This window comes from Ammospiza caudacuta, chromosome 9 (genome assembly GCF_027887145.1).
Source record: "Ammospiza caudacuta isolate bAmmCau1 chromosome 9, bAmmCau1.pri, whole genome shotgun sequence".
Taxonomy (NCBI): Eukaryota; Metazoa; Chordata; class Aves; order Passeriformes; family Passerellidae; genus Ammospiza; species Ammospiza caudacuta.
Genome location: NC_080601.1, coordinates 33,352,785 through 33,369,891, shown reverse-complemented (window position 1 = coordinate 33,369,891; position 17,107 = coordinate 33,352,785). Strand labels below are relative to the sequence as shown.

Here is a 17,107-nt window from a genome sequence, read left to right as displayed (position 1 = left end):
TCATCCCCCACAGCCTTTCTCTTTGTTTAATACATATTTCATTGAGGAACACTATGAAGATAAGTTATCAGCTTGTATAAATTGTTTTGACAGTCTGTCAAGTAAATAATCATGATGGGTATTTTTCACATAAGAGGTCTTGGGTACTTGATTACATGGAAAAGCTGCCTCAGGTTCTGAGAGAGATCCCTGTACCACTCCAGAAATTCCATTTGCAGTTTTGGGATTCTTTGCTCACTGTTGGTTTTTGGAGTAATTTCAAAAGAATTTAAGGAGACAAAGTAGTGGATATACAAGATCTTGGTTAAGCTGTATTGACAAATAAAAGCACTTTTCAAAGAGGGGTTTAAAACTGGAATACCCTTCTTATAAAGAGGTTGTGTGATTATGTGAAATCAGGTATTTAGGATGGTTTGGATAACTAGTTCCGGAATTAAGGCATAAAAATCCATTTAAATGATTTGTCTGGCAATGGAGAGAGACACTTTATTTTTAAAAAATACAGATTGATTATTGGTCTGCCTTGCAACCTGTGGGAATCACTAATACCTCATCTCTTCTGTGCACTGAGTAGTGGGAACAAAATTGTTCTTGCTACAGAGAGCTTTCAGTGTATTCAGTTACATTTCCTGATGAGATCAGAAAGCACAAAAGCAAATAATTACTTAGGTTCATTCCTGTTGTATAAAGGCCCAGGAAAAGTTTAACTGTTAAAATATCTCTTTTGTGTCAACAGGTAGTGGCTGTGGCTGACTGTAGCTGTTGTTCAATTGTTCATACACTTCTCATAAACTTTTTAGTGTATTTGCATACATCCTTCCCTGCCTGTGAAGTGTGTGGCACAAGGGGAACCATGTTTGTTTGAACTACAGCAGAAACAATAAAGTCAGTTCAAGCCACACTTTAGTTACTCAAAACTCGTAATAGTTCTGTGTTCTGCAGTGTGGCAAGTGAGTTTTTATGACATAACATGCTCAAGAGTGAATTATATGTTGAAAATCTTAGTTTTACACATTCAAAGAGAATGTTCATAATTTCTCTTGGCATGCAGGAATCTCGTTGGGGTGACAGGGAGTCAGAAAGCTCTTGGAGAAGAGGAGGGGAGCCGGAATCTGAATGGCGTCGAGCACCAGTGGAGAGGTAATCAGGGCTTACCAAGCCCCAGTTACATTGGATCAATAGAAGTTTCCATTTTGGTGCTAAAGCTGCATTAACTGAGTCATATCTCATGCCTCTGCATCTCTGAAAGTTACCTTCTATTAAAAAGTTGCTTTGTAAGGATCTTGGAATGAGAGAGAGGTTTTATCTTGGAACCATGCTCAGATAACATTCCTGTTTTATGTGGCTTAGATATGTGAAGGCAAGCAGACACCTTCTGTGTGTGATAAACAATTTGCTTCCTTGGATTCCTTTTTAAATTAACAACTTCTCTCCCACTCAAACATTGGTGTCAGTTCTGTAAATACAGAATGGAGAAGAATGACAAGCAAGTACAGTGTTCCTGGATGATGAAATTCTGAGATTTTCCATTTAGAAAATTGATAGTAACTGTGCAACTCCCAGAGCAGAAAAAACACATGCCATAAATTAAACTAAGTTCTGAAGAGCTGTATTGAACAGGGAGGGATAGATTTCTGAAGGAAGAATATTATGAATGTACTTTGAACTTCAAAAATATTAAAAAAATCCACACTTGTTACCATTTATTGTGGATATGTTCACTAATAATGAAAACTGTTTATACAGTTGTAGAAAACAAGATTTTTAACATTTGTCTGTTTTTCTGCTTCACATCAGGATGAACTGTAGCTAAAAATATTTCTGATGGTGCACATCTAGTTGTTCTTAAAAGCCTGTGCTGATGGAGATAACACTGCTGATTCCAATTGGCAGTATGTTTTATTGTTTAATTAGCCTTGCAGGTAGATAGGTTTTTGTAAATGTCTAACCCTAATTTCCAGTACAGCAATTTAAATCCATTACTGCTTGCTCTGACTCCAGTGGAAGCAAGTTTATTGACTCTTTCTCTCTCTAGTAATTTCTTATAATGTTTTAGAAGGGCATGATCTCTATAAACAAAATGGAATTCCATCTTTCCTTAAAAGCTGTGTTGCCATTCTTGGTAGTGATCCACTTTGTCATGAACTGCAGAATCTAACAATTGGATGAAACTGCTGGGTGAAGCCTTTCACTACAAATATATTGCATAAGCTGTGGTGCCCCATCCTTGGAAATGTTCCAGGCCAGGTTGGACAGGGCTTGGAGCAACCTGGGACAGTGGAAGGTGTCCCTGCCCATGGCAGGGGGTGAAATGAGATGATCTTCAAGGTCTCTTCCAACCCAAACCATTCTGTGATTTTGTGAAGTGTTTAATTTTATTTGTATGCTTCCATAGATTTGGTTTTTTCCACACAGAGTGATGCAGCTTGTCTTAGTCATTTCTCATTCAGCTTTCCAAGAGATGGATTAGAGCAGAGGTAGTTTAAAAGTAATAGTTTAAAATTAGATTTTAAAATCCTAAGACACTGAGACAGTATCTGAATGAATTAAATACTTGTTCATCTGATAAACATTATAACCATTCTTCCACGTGTCTTTTATGGTAAAATAACCGGATTTTTCAAAGGGGAAGATTATCCAATTTGAGTCTAAATGGAAATTAACAATCTCCATGTCTTGGTTTTTACCTCACAGATCAATGATAATTGCATTCTCCCTTATTCTTCCAAACCCAGGAAATGCACTGCTTGCTATTCCTCAAAATTCTCAAGACTCTTGAGTTGTCACAAACTGTTGTCTCTTTGTTCTCACCTCTTCAAGTCCTACATCTGCTGTTTTGTAGCAAGTCATTGCTAGTTTTTTGTTTACATTTTAGTAGCATAGTGGATTTCTAAACCTTGGGGTGTTCTTTCTGTTGTGTTTTGATTTGGGTTTTATTTTTTTTAAATCCCTGAGATTCAACCCCAGTGCAGTTTCTCTTCTCCTGCCAAGAAGCAGGTACCAGTACATTTCTGTGATGTTCTACTTCTTGGTTTTTTGGTTTTTTTTTTTCTTTTATTTCTGAGGAAGGTTAATTTCCTGAAATAAATTAATTTGGTGACAAAAACAGGGTTTATGGTCTAAATATATGTTTAAAATCTTGTAGACAGCAGACTTAATGATGTGTAGGGTGGCAAGTGCTTGGAGAGAGGGATACTGAATTGATGGTTGTGGGATTTTTTAGTATTGATTCTTTCAGACTTAGGTCAAGTTTGCCAAATTAGGCTTGGTGTAGAAGCAAGCCCTCTTCTCTGTGGTGTTGCAGCAGATAACCAACAGGGGACTGTCCAAACTGTAGTTTGAAAGGAGGTGGTGAACTGCTGAGACTTTACTGGAGCTGTAGGGACGGTGACCTGCCGCTTTCCTGTGGCAGTGAAGGGCGTTAAAAGGTGCATTTGAAACTGCACACTTTGTGTTTGGAGCCACTGATTAAGTGGGTGCAGTCAGAAATGGCTTTGAGGGGTTTGCTGCTGTTGATGTAAAGCTTTCCTGGATGTCACCCTCCACTTCTCACTCGTTCCCTGTGGTTTTGCAGAGACTGGCGTCGAGGAGATCCGCGAGACGATGACCGACCGTTCCGCCGCGGGGACGATCTGCCCCGGCGAGGGGACGATCTGCCCAGGCGTGGTCCTGCAGATGACAAGGAGCGTCCTCCAGAGTCAGCAGAGGACAGGCCACCTAGACGGGAAGGGGACGAGGACAGGCCCCCGAGGCGAGAAGGGGATGAGGACAGGCCCCCCAGACGTGGCTTGGACGAGGACAGGCCGCCCCGCCGTGGTTTGGATGATGACAGAGGAAGCTGGCGAGCTGCAGATGACGACAGAGGTCCCAGACGTGCCCTGGATGATGACAGGCCCCCCAGACGTGCCCTGGATGATGACAGGCCCCCCAGACGTGTCCTGGATGATGACAGACCACCCAGACGTGCCCTGGATGACGACAGGCCTCCCCGGCGCGGCTTGGACGATGACAGAGGCAGCTGGCGCGCGGCGGATGACGACAGAGGGCCGCGGCGTGGGCTGGATGATGATAGGCCCCCTAGACGTGCCCTGGATGAGGACAGGCCCCCCAGGCGTGCCCTGGATGATGACAGGGGCAGCTGGAGGGCTGCAGATGACGACAGGGGGCCCCGGCGCGGGCTGGATGATGACAGAGGGCCCCGGCGCGGGCTGGATGACGACAGGATGGCCCGGAGGGATGAGGACAGGGGACCCTGGCGCAACGCGGACGATGACAGGCTCTCCAGGAGAGACGATGACAGGGGCCCGTGGCGTGGCGGTGAGGACTCCAGGCCAGGCCCTTGGAGACCGTTTGGTAAACCAGGTAAAACTTAAAAACAATAATCCTCCCTCCAGAGTATCCTCACAGATAGTGAATGTAACATACTTGGTACCAGAGGTGGGAGAATCAGCTCTGAAAACATCTGGATTAATTTGGTTTATATGGACATTCCTGTGACAGTGTTCACAGGGGTCTTAGGATGAGGCAAGAAACAAGGATCTGACTCCATGTTTCAGAAGGCTTGATTTATTATTTTATATATATTATATTAAAACTATACTAAAAGAATAGAAGAAAGGTTTTCATCAGAAGGCTGGCTAAGAACAGGAAAAGAATGAATGATAACAAAAGCTTGTGTCTCGGACAGAGAGTCTGAGCCAGCTCACTGTGATTGGTCATTAATTAGAAACAACCACATGAGACCAATCACAGATGCACCTGTTGCATTCCACAGCAGCACATAATCAATGTTTACATTTTGTTCCTGAGGCCTCTCAGCTTCTCAGGAGAAAAAATCCTAAGGAACGGATTTTTCAGAAAATATCATGGCTACACACTCCTCCACTTACCATAATTAAACCTTTTCATTTAGTTGAAGTTAAAAAAAAATTGCTTGTGTGGAAGATATGTGATGGTCACACTTAACACTGGTCACCTCCCTGTGTGCAAAAACAAAATATACAAGTTGAATGCTCTGCTGGGAGCATTCTCACTAGATTAGCACACCTTGGACTCTTTCCCTGCCACTTCCATGTGTCTGAAGTTAATCTCCTTCTAAAGGAAGATTTTGATACTTCATTCAAGTGGGTGTGGTTTTGATAAGCCCTTCCTGTGTGTGCAGAGATAAAGTTTTTAACATTCCCTTTTTGTTTTTAACTCTTACTGAGAGTCCTGTTAAGAGCAGAGCTTGGATTAGATGACCTTCTGAGGTCCCTTAAAATCTGAATTATCCTGTTCTTGTATTGTTTATTTCTGTTCTTAAGTGTCATTGATGGTGTCTAGAGCTGTTTCTGATTTTTTTCAGAACTGTTGATGACATCTGAATGTTAGATATTATTTTGATTTCCTGGTTCTTTTCACTTATGTATTGGCAGGCACCATGTCAGCTTTCATAAACACTAATCATATAATCCAAACCTTTAGAATACTTACTATAAATATCAAAATTTGCACTCCAGTTTTTCCTATTTAAAGCCTAAGCAAGCTACATAATAAAGAACACCCATTCATAAATAACTGAGCAGTACTGCAGGGTGCACTGTGTTAAGTGGATGGTAACAAAAGTCACATTTTAAAGTAGTGCTTTAAAAAGCAGTAAGTCCTTTAAAAATCTGCTTCCTTAAAATCTCCTCACTTGTGGATTTTCACAAAGGAATCTGCTGTCTGGGCTACACCCTCTGCTTCTTCTTGCACTTGTTTTGCACCAGACCCTTGTGGTTTCTGGCTGAAAGCTGCAGGGTGCAGCCAGCTCTGCTGAATTGCAGCCCTGTGCATTACTGGCTTTACATTTAGCTGCTTGCACAGTGTTTTCTCTGTGCCTCCCAAGTGCAAGCTTCCTACAAACATCTTGAGTTGCATCTTCAGGAGTCAGAACTTGAAGAACCAGTTTCTGTGACGGAAGTAAAGGGTTCTTTGTCTACAAGAGAGATCAGAGGTCACTCACAAACTCCTTTGACTGTGTTTCTTTCTTCCAGGGGGGTGGAGAGAACGAGAGAAGGCTCGTGAGGACAGCTGGGGCCCTCCCCGAGACTCCAGACCTTCGGGAGACCGTGAATGGGATCGAGACAAAGATCGGGATGAAGGCGAGAAGGAGCGGGAATTCGACAGGGAGAGAGATTTTGATCGAGACGATCGTTTCAGGCGTCCCAGGTCTGACTGCTCTGTTTAAGTACTTCTAGAATGTTTCTGCCAAAAGAAAAAAGGGCTCTGCTGATACAGAAGTAACGTGGAATTGCTGAGTGAAAGGAACAAGGGTTAGTTTGTGTGAAGCTAAGCACTTTAGGGCAGCAAATGGATAGGGGCATTTTGGAGCCTTTTTGGTTTGTTATTTTTAGGATGATATCTGTTTACAGGAGGAATTCCACAATGCTTAAAATGCTTTTAAATTTTTCTTTTTAACCTTTTATCAAGAGAATTCCATGTTAGGCTCCAGGAAAACAAAACCAATTTTGGAAGTATGTTAAATATACACCCACTAGGTCTGTAAATATCCGTGTTGTGATTTATTACTGCGCCTTTCCATAGCAAAGATAAAAATCCTAACGTTTTGTTTTATGTTCTGTGTGGCCAAAGGGATGAAGGCGGTTGGAGGAGAGGGCCAGCTGAGGAAACTTCCAGCTGGAGAGATTCGAGTCGCCGTGAGGAGTGGGACAGAGGTGGCCGTGACATGAGGGACCGGCGTGGTGACGACAGGGAGCCGCCCCTCAGGAGAGGGATCCCCCTGCGATCCGACCGGGAAGAGCGTACGTTCCCTTTAGTGTCCCCAAAGTCCTGCATGCTGCACAGAGCCTCCCTCTTCCTGACACTGCCAGGGGAATAGATTTCAGCCTATCTTTAAACTGCCTTTCCATAAACAAAATAATAAACAGCACCTTTGGCATAATAGGGAGTTCTTCAGGGAATCTTAACTATTTCTAATTGTGTTGTTTTCCATCTTAGTAGCATTTCACTTCTACAGTAGCAGGATAACATTTCAAGTACGCGCTTCTCATAGGATTGTGTTCTGGGTGTATGTAGTCCTTGTGTTCAGATTATCAAGACAGACATCCCAGAAAGTAATTTCTTAAAACCCTTTTCTTAAAACCCTTTCCTTAAAACCATTAAAATGTGACGGAAATATTTGTGAATGAGGGTTTTACACTATTAATAGTATTAATTTTGATGACAGACCTGTATTAATTTCATATAGTTATTAATCTTTTGCTGTGTTCTAAAAATACGCTAACAGCAAATCCATTTAGCCTGGAGGGACCACCACATCTTCCAATTCTGACATTCTTACCTTCAGAATCTCATTTTGTCTCTGCCCCAAATGTGGGTGCTCCTTAGGAGCAAGCTGGAACAGAGCATGGCAACACAGGAGTGCTGCTGACAGAAAGGCAGAGTGTTCTCAGTGTGGAGATTTCTTTTTAATGGGATTCTACTTCTTGGCATCTGCCATAGCTTTGTTCACACACAGCTGGGGTGGCACATCCTTTTGGTGGAAATGAACAGTTTTTCATACAGTAAAGGGTGGTGGATGCTGTTACCAGTGGAGTCATGTAATTCAGTACCATTTTACATCTGATTCCAGTAGGCTTAATAGCAATTTCCTGTCTTGCAATAGCAGCAAACACCTAAACGTTTTCCACAGATGTTTTTGAGTCAGGATTTTTCTATTTTCAGGGTTCAGTCATTTCTAAGGAGGCACTTTTGTGATTTTAATTCTGCTAATATAAGAATATGTTTTTACACCATAAAGCCACATACAGCAGTAGAACATTCTTACTGCAGTTACTGTGTTTTAAGATGACACTGGGCTTGCTCACCACAATCCCAAACCTGAAAAGAGGTTTGAGTAGTTCTGCTGTACTTTCCTATAAAATCAAAACGTGTATTTGGCCATTGTGATGGTATTCCCTGTTGTCAGGGCTGAGGATCAGTAAATCCCACTGCCAGGGTGGGGGCTGTTTGTTGGAGCTCTTGCAGGCTGCTGCTGGAGCGTGACTGAGTTGTTTTCCTTTCTCCCCGCAGTGAGCTCGTGGCGGCGCGCCGATGACAGGAGGGAAGAGCGCGGCGAGGAGCGGGAACCGCCGCGGCGCTCGGGCCCTGCTCCTGCTGCTCCTCCAACCTCTGCTCCCCCAGCAGCTTCCAAAGAGAGAGAAAGGGATGGGGAGAAGGAGAAAGGATCCTGGAAAGCAGAGAAGGAGCGTGAGCCCACACGCCGCACTAAAAACGAGACAGACGAAGAAGGGTGGACCACTGTACGACGTTAAGTGGGAATCACAGAGTTTAACCGATGTTTTAGCTTTGATTTGATGGAATCCACAGATTATATTTGTGCTTATAAACATTCTGAATTTGGAATTCTTTAACCAATGTTTTGAGGTAACATGAAAGCATGAATTACTTACTCATATAGATTGATCATGCACAAAACTCACAGCAGAAGGTTGGAAATTGAATGCCAGGTTTTGAGATTTCAAATGATGCTTATTTCATGGGTCATTTGTTGCTAAAATAAAAAGAAGCAAACCCAACAGCTGTCTTCAGTACAGCTTCTCTTCTGCACCAAAAACAGGCTGCCCTTTTTATTTTTAGTCTCTCTTAGTTTGGAATGGGGTATTATTGTCACAGGACACGCATCTGAAAACGCCTCTGTTCACACAGTGGAATTATTGAAAAAGCAGAGCTAAAAGAATTTGCATAATTAGCCAGAAAGTAGAAAAGCCCTCTTTTACATAGGTATTTTTGAGGGCAGGCTGTTTCTGAGATATTCTATCACTATCTAAATTCAGTAAGTTGTTTAAATTTGAATTGAATACAATAAACATTGTGAATTAGCTACACTGGGATATTTTCTGTAGATTTACTTGAATCCATAATGCCTCTGAGGCCACTTTGCAGTCATTGTTCCAGTAATGTACACACTGCTGCAGTGTACAAATCAAACTTGCAGCTTTTACAATTTGTGTTTTGGTAAGCATATGGCTATGTACTTTCTGTTGCCAATATCACAACTGCTTTTTCCATTACTGGATAATTCATGCCTTTCAAGGATTTATAAATATTGTCATATTTAAAATGTGTGGTTTTGGAGAAATTGTTCAATTTTCCCCCCAATTCTTTGTCTTCAGGGTCAATTCTTTCCCTTTCCAAAAAAGTGATTTGTAGTAATGGCTGTGTTGACTTTAAAGCTGGGGTGCAGTAACAACAAGGAACAATCTGGTCACACTGAAGCCAACACAGAACTTGCTGCTGTGTGTTTCTTCAATGATAAATAAACAAGTTAAGGAATTAGCTGCTGCAGTGTCTTGACTTTTTGGTGAGTCCTGCACCATGTGTTCATGCAGAACAGCTATTGAACAACCATTTTCTGTTCTCAGACCTGTTCTGTATCTGCTGAAGAAGATGAGAACACCTGGGCTAGTTTCTCCCTGAGAAACCTGGTGTGTGAACAGAAGTTGTACTACTCCTCTTGTCCTTTTCCTGCCCTCTTCTGGGTTATCCAGGGCCAGTAGTTTTCTTGGGAAAACCTCGCTCTCAGAGCCATCTTCTCAGGGCTTGATTTTTGTGTCTTTGGATCCTGTCATTGCTGGTTGAATCACAGGACTCCTTCAGAAGTAGTGTTTTCTAAGCATAAAAAAAACCCGAAAAGTATTTTTTGTTCTTTATACAGTCCCAAAAATGATGGAACTAGAGACCGGCAACCCCCCAGTAATGGTGCTTACTGGATCTGGAGTAGAGGTGCTGCTGTTCTTCAGCCACCTCCTGCTGTCCTTGCATTCTGTGTCACTGGATGCTGTTAAAGGGGACACCGCTGGCTGTGAAATTCCTGTGGTCCTAACAACTGTGCTTGTCCAGTGTGGTTTTGAAGACCTCTGAGGCTGAGGACTGTACAACTGTTCTGGGAAGCCTCTTCCAGTGCTTGCCTGCTCCAGAGTGAAAAATCAGTGTCACAGAATGGTTTGGTGTGGAAGGGGAGCTCAAAGGACATCCAGTCCAACCCTCAGCTGCAATGAGTAGGGACATATTCAATAGGTCATGTTGCTCAGAGCTTCAATGTTTCCAGGGAAGGGGCATCCACCCTGTCTCTGGGCAATCTGTGCCACTGTTTTCCACCCTCATTGTTAAAAAACCTCTTGTATCTAATCTGAATCAACCATCCTTCAGTTTAAAACCATTACCCCTTTTCCTATCACAACAAAGTCTGCCAAAAAATCTGTGCCTATCCTTCTTACAGGCAGGCCCCCTTCAAAGGCCACAGTTAGGGTTCTGTGGAGCCTGCTCTCCAGGCTGAAAAACCTGAAAAACCTCAGCTCTCAGCCTTTCCTCACTGGGGAGGTGCTCCAGCTCTCTGGTCATTTTTGTGGCCCTCAAAAGTTTAGACCTCTCTCTTTTGGCTTCTACCCTGTATCTCTCTGCTCACTGTGTGCTACTGTGCAAAAGCTGGAATTTTCCAGATAACTTCCTAGTAGGAAATGGGAGACTTCTGTGAGGTCTCCCCTAAAACAATTCCTTTTTCCAGGCTGAACAAGCCCTGTCCCTTCAACCTTTCCTCCCAGCTGTGTGCTCCAGCCCTGGACACTGTGTTGGTCCTCTGCTGAACTCAAATTTGGCTGAGTCCTTGTGTGGGGGGAATGGAACCCCAAAGAGCACACAGGAAAGATGGGGTGAACTGAGGGGGACTCTTCCCTTCTGCAGGCTGGGAACAGTTCAGTGCCCAGCTCAGACAGCCTGGGCTCTGCTGCCTCGTGCTCACCTTTTCCCTGTTTGTGCCCCCAGCCTGGCACTGCAAGGGCTCCTTCCTTGGCTGCCCTGCTCCCTCCTGAGGTCAGCAGGCTCCTGTCCATCCCCCTGGCCAGCAGCCCTGTCCCAGCTGTGTCCCACCTCAGTGCCATCCTGTGGCTGCTCCAGGCCTGGAGGATGGTTCCAGCCCAGCCCACGGTGCTGAGCCCAGACACCCAGCCAGGTTTGCTGCCCCCTTTGTTAGGTGGGCTCCATCCTGAGCTGGGTGCAAGGACAGTGTGTGAGACAGTGCTGAAAGCCTTGCTAAAGCTGACATGAAGAACATCCAGTGCTCCTTCCCTCATCCACAAAGATATTTTAATACACGTAGAAGGCAGGTGAGCCAGGCATGGCTTACCCTCAGTAATTCCATTCTGGCTGTTCCCAGTTGTCTTCTGCATGTCCCCAAAAAGATGTTCTGCAAGGATTTCCTCTGATTCTCCCAGGAACTGAAGTGATAGCATCTGGCCTGTGCTTCCTCAGATGGTCCTTTCAGCATTTTATCACAACATTTGCCTTCCTGCAGCCTTATAATGTGTAAATAGTGATTATACCTTCAGTTGCAGTTTTAATTGTATCCACACAAAGACACTTCCACACAGGGATGGGAGTTAGTCATCCCTGCACCAGCTAAAGCTGCTTCCCAATCTGTGTTGTTAATTTGCATTATTTGAGATTGTGGCAATGTTGTCAGTGAGTGTTACATTTTCAGGGCTGGGCAGCTTGGCAAGAGGCTGGGGAGATGTGAGCTTTGCAGGCATGCCAGGGTGTTTATTTTATTGCTTGATCTGCTTAGACACAATACTGACAGTGATCAAAAACCTCTGCTGACCAAATCCAACAGCTCAAACCTCCATCTCCCACCATCATTAAACATGAACACAGAATTTGGTTACCTGAAAACGTTGATGAAGCCAAATGAGTTGTGTCAATCTTTGCCTTGTTTGAGTCATGTTCCCTTAAACAGCTAAATTTTTCAGTGAACCTCAGAAGAACACAAACTGTGACAGGCTGTGTTTAGAAGGCAGAACTTAAGGCTGCTGCTGTTTGAATGGGTGCAAATGTTGCTGGATTAAAATAAATCTCCAGCAGGGCAGTGTCAGGTATGACAAGTGCAGTTTCCTACCTGCTGCAGGAGCAGTCCAGACACTGACCCAGCCCATGGACAGGGCCATCAGGGTCCTCAGCAGAAGAGGGGCATAATTGGCATCATATTTAAGCTTTACCTAGAGTGCTTTACCTATAAAAACTAATATTTACTTACAAAATCCACATTTATGAGAACTGGCAGGGTGCAGTGGTGTTTCCCCTGACTGGGCACAGCCACATCTGCAGCCCAGGACATGTCATGACTTTGGTGACCTCAGTGAGGCCATGAGGAGGGCCAGGAGGATGTTGGGGTGGGCTGATGGGCAGCCAGGAGCCACCTCAGACAGCAAGAGTACTGGGAGGCTTGTCTTGCTGTAAATGAAAGAGATCTCTGTGATTTCCCTGTCCTTGGGCTGCTCTCCTTGGCCGGAGCTGCTGCATGTAAGCAAGTTTTCCTCCTGTGGCTAAAGGGTTCTGCTGAGTGGTGCCAGCCTACAAAGGGAAGGCATTGGGTCAGTGAAATGCAAGATCCAAATTGTGCCTCTCATTCAGGCACCAGTGCCCATCCTGTGGTTTACTGCAGCATTGCAGCAAGTGGGCACTCAAGTGGTGAAAAAAACCCACCCAATTCTTCCTTTTTCTTGCCATTTTCAGCTGTAGCTGAAATGTTCTACACTTTGTCTGGTCCTTCCCTTAAATAAAATCAATGCATTTAATTACAGTAGGATAGAGATTTTGCCAACTCTTCCACTGCACTTTGCTAATCAAAGCCTCCCTTGCTGCACTTCAAGCTCTGTTAGCCCTTTCTCTCCTGGGCAGGAGGCTTCGCTAAACCTTGTTCCACTTTCAGTGCATCACTTGTTTTGTCCAGAAAACAGTAATTTTAGAATTATATCTATCTTCCTCCCTATGCAACTCTTAGCATCTCTAGTAAAAAATAACCTATAATCTATATATCTGATGGGTCACACTGGCACTGTAAAAGAAAAAAGGACATTTTATAGCTGTTGTGGTTGGGTCCTATGGCATCTGAGTCACTGGTCAGCAGACTGACAGCAACCTGCCCAAACAGAATTTCCACTAAAGATGGGCACAGACTTACCTGACTTCAGCTGAATCAAGTTACCTATGCACCTGAAAGTAGTTTCTAATTAAAAGTAGCTTGCTTTTTGCCAAGACTAGCACCAGCTGAGGATGATTATCCAATATTGTGTTCACTGCTCTTGCCAGACTATCACTATAGAAAAGATTCCATGACTTACATGCACAAGTTTAATCAGGTGACCATAATATTTTGATTTGCAAATGCTTGCAGAAGAGTGAAAATAGTATCTCACTTTTCATAGATTTCAGATTAAGCTCTTTGCTGTTCCTAGAATTTAAATTACTAATGCAAACAGTTCCCTGTATTTAAGGAGTCAAAGTAGCAAAACAAAACACTGTCTATTGTAATAACCTTTCCAGAGTGACCAAGAACAAGCATCTTTCTGCTCACTCAGTGCCACAAGGAGTGTGCTGGTACGCCAGAAATCACAGGAGCTCACTTCAAAAAAACCAATCAAAAAATCCTTTAAGGTTTAGTCTTTGTTAGACTCACACTTGTAAATCTTTAAAGGGCAAGCTGTCCTGTTGAATGATTACATAAAGTCACTGAAGAGCCTTGCTGTCAGGCTGGCTTTTGCTGAATCCTGTCATCTTTCTGCAGTAGTTTGAGGTTTGTTTTTTTTTTTTTTTTTACTTCCCCCACCCCCAACTGGTCTTGAAGCTGTTACCCTTGCACTTTACCTGTGATGGGATGCCCAGTGCTGGGTAGCAGCGGGGCCAGGCAGCTCCTGGCCTCTCCAGAGCAAGGCTGCAGCTCCCTGCAGAACAGAACCAGGAGCTGCAGGCTGTGGACACAAGTTTTCCTCTCACACAGGCTCTGCAGAAGGCCAGTGCCATGCAGGACACAGATCTGCTGTTATCCTGAGGGATTTCAGGCTGGTGCTGCACAGCAGCTGAATGGAAAGAGCAAGAGGAGGGGCAGGGTCATGGCAAACCCCTCCAATCATGCCCAGTGAACCCTCAGAAAATACCCGAGACACATTTTCTCTTTGATCTTTCTTGCTTTTGTGTCCAGTAACAGTCAGCTGCATTAAAATGTATATAAGGATCTTCAAACTTCCCACAAGGAGGTAACAAAATTACAGAAGAAAACTCTTCCCACAGCATCACACTGGAGCTCGATTCTAATGTGGACACAGATTAAACCTATGTGGACCAGGAATCACAAAACCAAACACATCTAACTTTAACAGCTTAGAAGAGCCTGTGGTGCACTCCCCACAGAGCAAGAGGCAAAATGTAATGTATTCAGCACAAGGATAGCTGCAGCCACTGAGTGTTATTTAATGCAAACCCCACTGCATTTGGTAATTAGACCTGACACCATCTTTGGAGCCATCTGATGGAGATTTAAGGGAACACTTCCACACAAAATCAGATTCTCCCTCCTAATTGCTGCAGCTGGGAGTCAACAGTGAGTAATGAACCCTGGGTCCCCATGCCCAGCCCACCCCACACGTTTTGACTCCATCCTTGACTGTCCTGCTCTCCTGACCCCATCTGCCACCCTGCTGAGCAGCTTTTCAAAAAAACCCCACTCAAGTGTGGATTACTCTTCACTTTCCTAGTTCCCTTTTTCTGTCCCATCTCCTTTCTCACCTTCCTGGTGATGTCCCACCTCTCTTCACCTCCCTGCTGCACAGCAGTGTGATTCTGCCCTGAAAACTCCAGCACCCATCTCTGCTCCAGAGTACTCTTAAACTCCAAACAGCTGCTGCTCCTTGTCCTGCCTCTGGGTAATAAAAAAACCCCCAAAAAACTAAAACCAAAAACAAACAAAAACCCCAAAAACTCAAAACAAAACAAACAAAAAATCCCAACTAAAAACAAACAAAAAACATCCAAAACAAAACAGAAACAACGATCAGACAAACCAACCAAAAAAAAAAAAAAAAAAAAGCCTTTTTTCACTTGGGTATTAGACATGATACAGCCCTGGCCAATATTCAGTACCAAGGAACTGCCATCACCCAGAGTGGTCCAGGACTTCAGCCTAATTCTTATGCTTTGTACGGTCTGTGTAGAGTTAAGGATATTTGTTATCCACACGGGTAGATCTCTTTTAGTTGCAAGGAGTTAAAGCCACATTCTCTTAACTCTTGAAAACAAACAACCTCCCTTTCTTCCGTTCTCCTACGGTCCCAGCTTTCTGCTTTGTGCAGGTCTCGTTCCATTGGGTTTCCCCCATTCTCCACCACAAACACAGCTGCATCAAAGCTTGTTCCACTGCCCTTCTTTCTGCCTTTCTGTCAGCAGCACGGGCTCGGTTTGCACTCTAGCCCAGAGCCAGCACGTTTTCAAACACGCACTTGGATGTTTTCTCCCCTCAGACCTCCCCTAAAGCCGCGTATTCCACACGGGGATCAGCGGGACCAGCGCCATCGGTGCCCACGGGAGGCAGGCTGACCGCTGGGATGCTGCGATTCCGGGAAGCAGCTGCGAACCACCGAGCGCAGCTCCGATGGCGATTTGCACACCGGCATTAACACCGGCGAAGGAAACCGCCGGGATGTTTGCTTTAAGCGCTGAAAGGCGGAGTGTTGTACCCTAATTAAACACCTTGTTATTAGCAATGAAGAGCGGCTCTCCCGCCGCACGGAGCGCTCGGGCCGGGCGGGAGAAGGCGGCGCTGCCCCGACACGGGCACCGGGACCCCCGACATGGGCACCGGGACCTCGCCACCTCCCCGGCCGCGGGTTTAACCCCGGACTCCCCCCGCACACCGCACCCAGTCAGACCTCGCCGTCTCCATAAAAATCACATATAGATATATTTTTTCTTACAATAAACAAACACAGCGCATCTCCGCCTCGCAGTGCCCGTGCCCGGCGCCGGGCTCCGCGCGTTCCAGCGCGCAGCGGCCGCCCCGGGGCCGGGAGCGGGGCCGGGTCCGGGGCGGTGTCAGCGCTGGGGGGCGCGGGGCGAGCCCCGGGGGTCCCGGCCGCTAGCGGCCCTTCCTGCCCAGCGCGGTCCGGGCGTGCCGGAGCTGCCGCGCCGCCGGCACTTTGGACAGGGGGCAGTACTTGATGGTGTGGGCATTGTCGCCGCTGGCGCCGCACAGGGGGCAGGTGTAGCGCCGCAGCACCGGGCACAGGACGCGGCCGTCGGGTCCCTTGAGGATGTGCGTGGTGTAGAGGGCCACCGCCTCCTTGTTGTTCCGGCAGAAGACGCAGACCTGCAGCTCGGGCTTGAGCAGGCGGGAGGCGGCCCGCGGGTGCGCCGGCAGCCGCCCCGCCACCACCACGCCGCCCCAGGCGTGGGCAGAGCCCTCCCGGCCCGGGTGCTCCCCCGAGCAGTCGAACACCACGGCGGCGGGGCCGCCGCGCCCGGGAAAGGGGCTGAACTCGGCGAAGCGCTCCTCCAGCAGCCCCTCGCCGTGGTGGTGGTGGTGATGGTGGTGATGCCCGCACAGCTCCAGGTCGTGCAAGTCCAGCGCGCCCTCGAAGTACGGCCCCGCCGCCTCTTCTTCCTCCTCCTCCTCCTCTTCCTCCTCCTCCTCGGCCGGCGGCACGGCGGCCGCTACCACCACCGAGGGGGGCTCGGGGCCGAAGCCCTTGCCGGGCCGCACGGCCTTGGTGATGAGCGTAGCCAGCCCCAGGTAGTCGTTCCAGGAGTTGAAGACGTTCCCGCAGGCGCTGTGGCTCCGGCCGCCGTAGCGGGCGCCCGGCAGGCACTCCACGGGCGGGAGGTGCCGGTGCTGCTCCAGCTTGGTGCCCGGGAATGCCTCCATGGGAGCGGCCCCGCCTCGGGCGCGGCGCTCCGTGCGCTCCGGGACCGCTCCCGCTCCCCGCTCCCGCCGCCGCCTCTGCGAGCGCGCGGCCGCGCGGAGCGCCTCAAGTAGGGGGCGGGGGCGCGGCCGCCGCGCTCCCATTGGCTGATGTCCAGAGCTCCTTCGCGTTCATTGGCTGAGCGGCGGAGGGGGCGTGGCTCAGCCGCGGTCGGGGCGCGCTCCGGTCCCGCAGGTGCGGCCGGACCGGGGACAGGACCGGGACAGGGACAGCGATTCCGGGATAGGGATACCGAGACCGGGACTGGGACACCGGGGGACGGGGACTGTGGGATCGGGATATGGGGGGACCGGGATCGGGGAACCGGGATACCGGGGGAT

The 17,107-nt window shown here is 46.8% G+C and overlaps 2 protein-coding genes across 2 annotated transcripts in view; one reads left to right on the top strand and one right to left on the bottom strand.

The window, feature by feature from the left end:
* Positions 1-9,306, top strand: part of EIF3A (eukaryotic translation initiation factor 3 subunit A) — a 29,042-nt gene extending 19,736 nt beyond the window's left edge. The window contains exons 18-22 of the mRNA XM_058810944.1: positions 1,052-1,140; positions 3,575-4,362; positions 6,015-6,189; positions 6,613-6,782; positions 8,053-9,306. Coding sequence (XP_058666927.1) covers positions 1,052-1,140; positions 3,575-4,362; positions 6,015-6,189; positions 6,613-6,782; positions 8,053-8,294 — 1,464 coding nt within the window. The 3' untranslated portion in view covers positions 8,295-9,306. The remainder of the gene's footprint in view (positions 1-1,051; positions 1,141-3,574; positions 4,363-6,014; positions 6,190-6,612; positions 6,783-8,052) is intronic.
* Positions 9,307-15,750: 6,444 nt separating this feature from the next.
* Positions 15,751-16,773, bottom strand: NANOS1 (nanos C2HC-type zinc finger 1). Its single transcript, XM_058810826.1, has one exon. It carries the CDS (start codon positions 16,727-16,729, stop codon positions 15,944-15,946), a length of 786 nt encoding a protein of 261 aa, XP_058666809.1. The 5' UTR covers positions 16,730-16,773; the 3' UTR covers positions 15,751-15,943.
* Between the last annotated feature and the right edge of the window lie 334 nt (positions 16,774-17,107).

What these genes read in the sequence shown, in the direction of transcription:
- NANOS1 (XM_058810826.1), bottom strand. Translation starts at nt 16,729, where the DNA reads ATGGAGGCATTCCCGGGCACCAAGCTGGAGCAGCACCGGCACCTCCCG.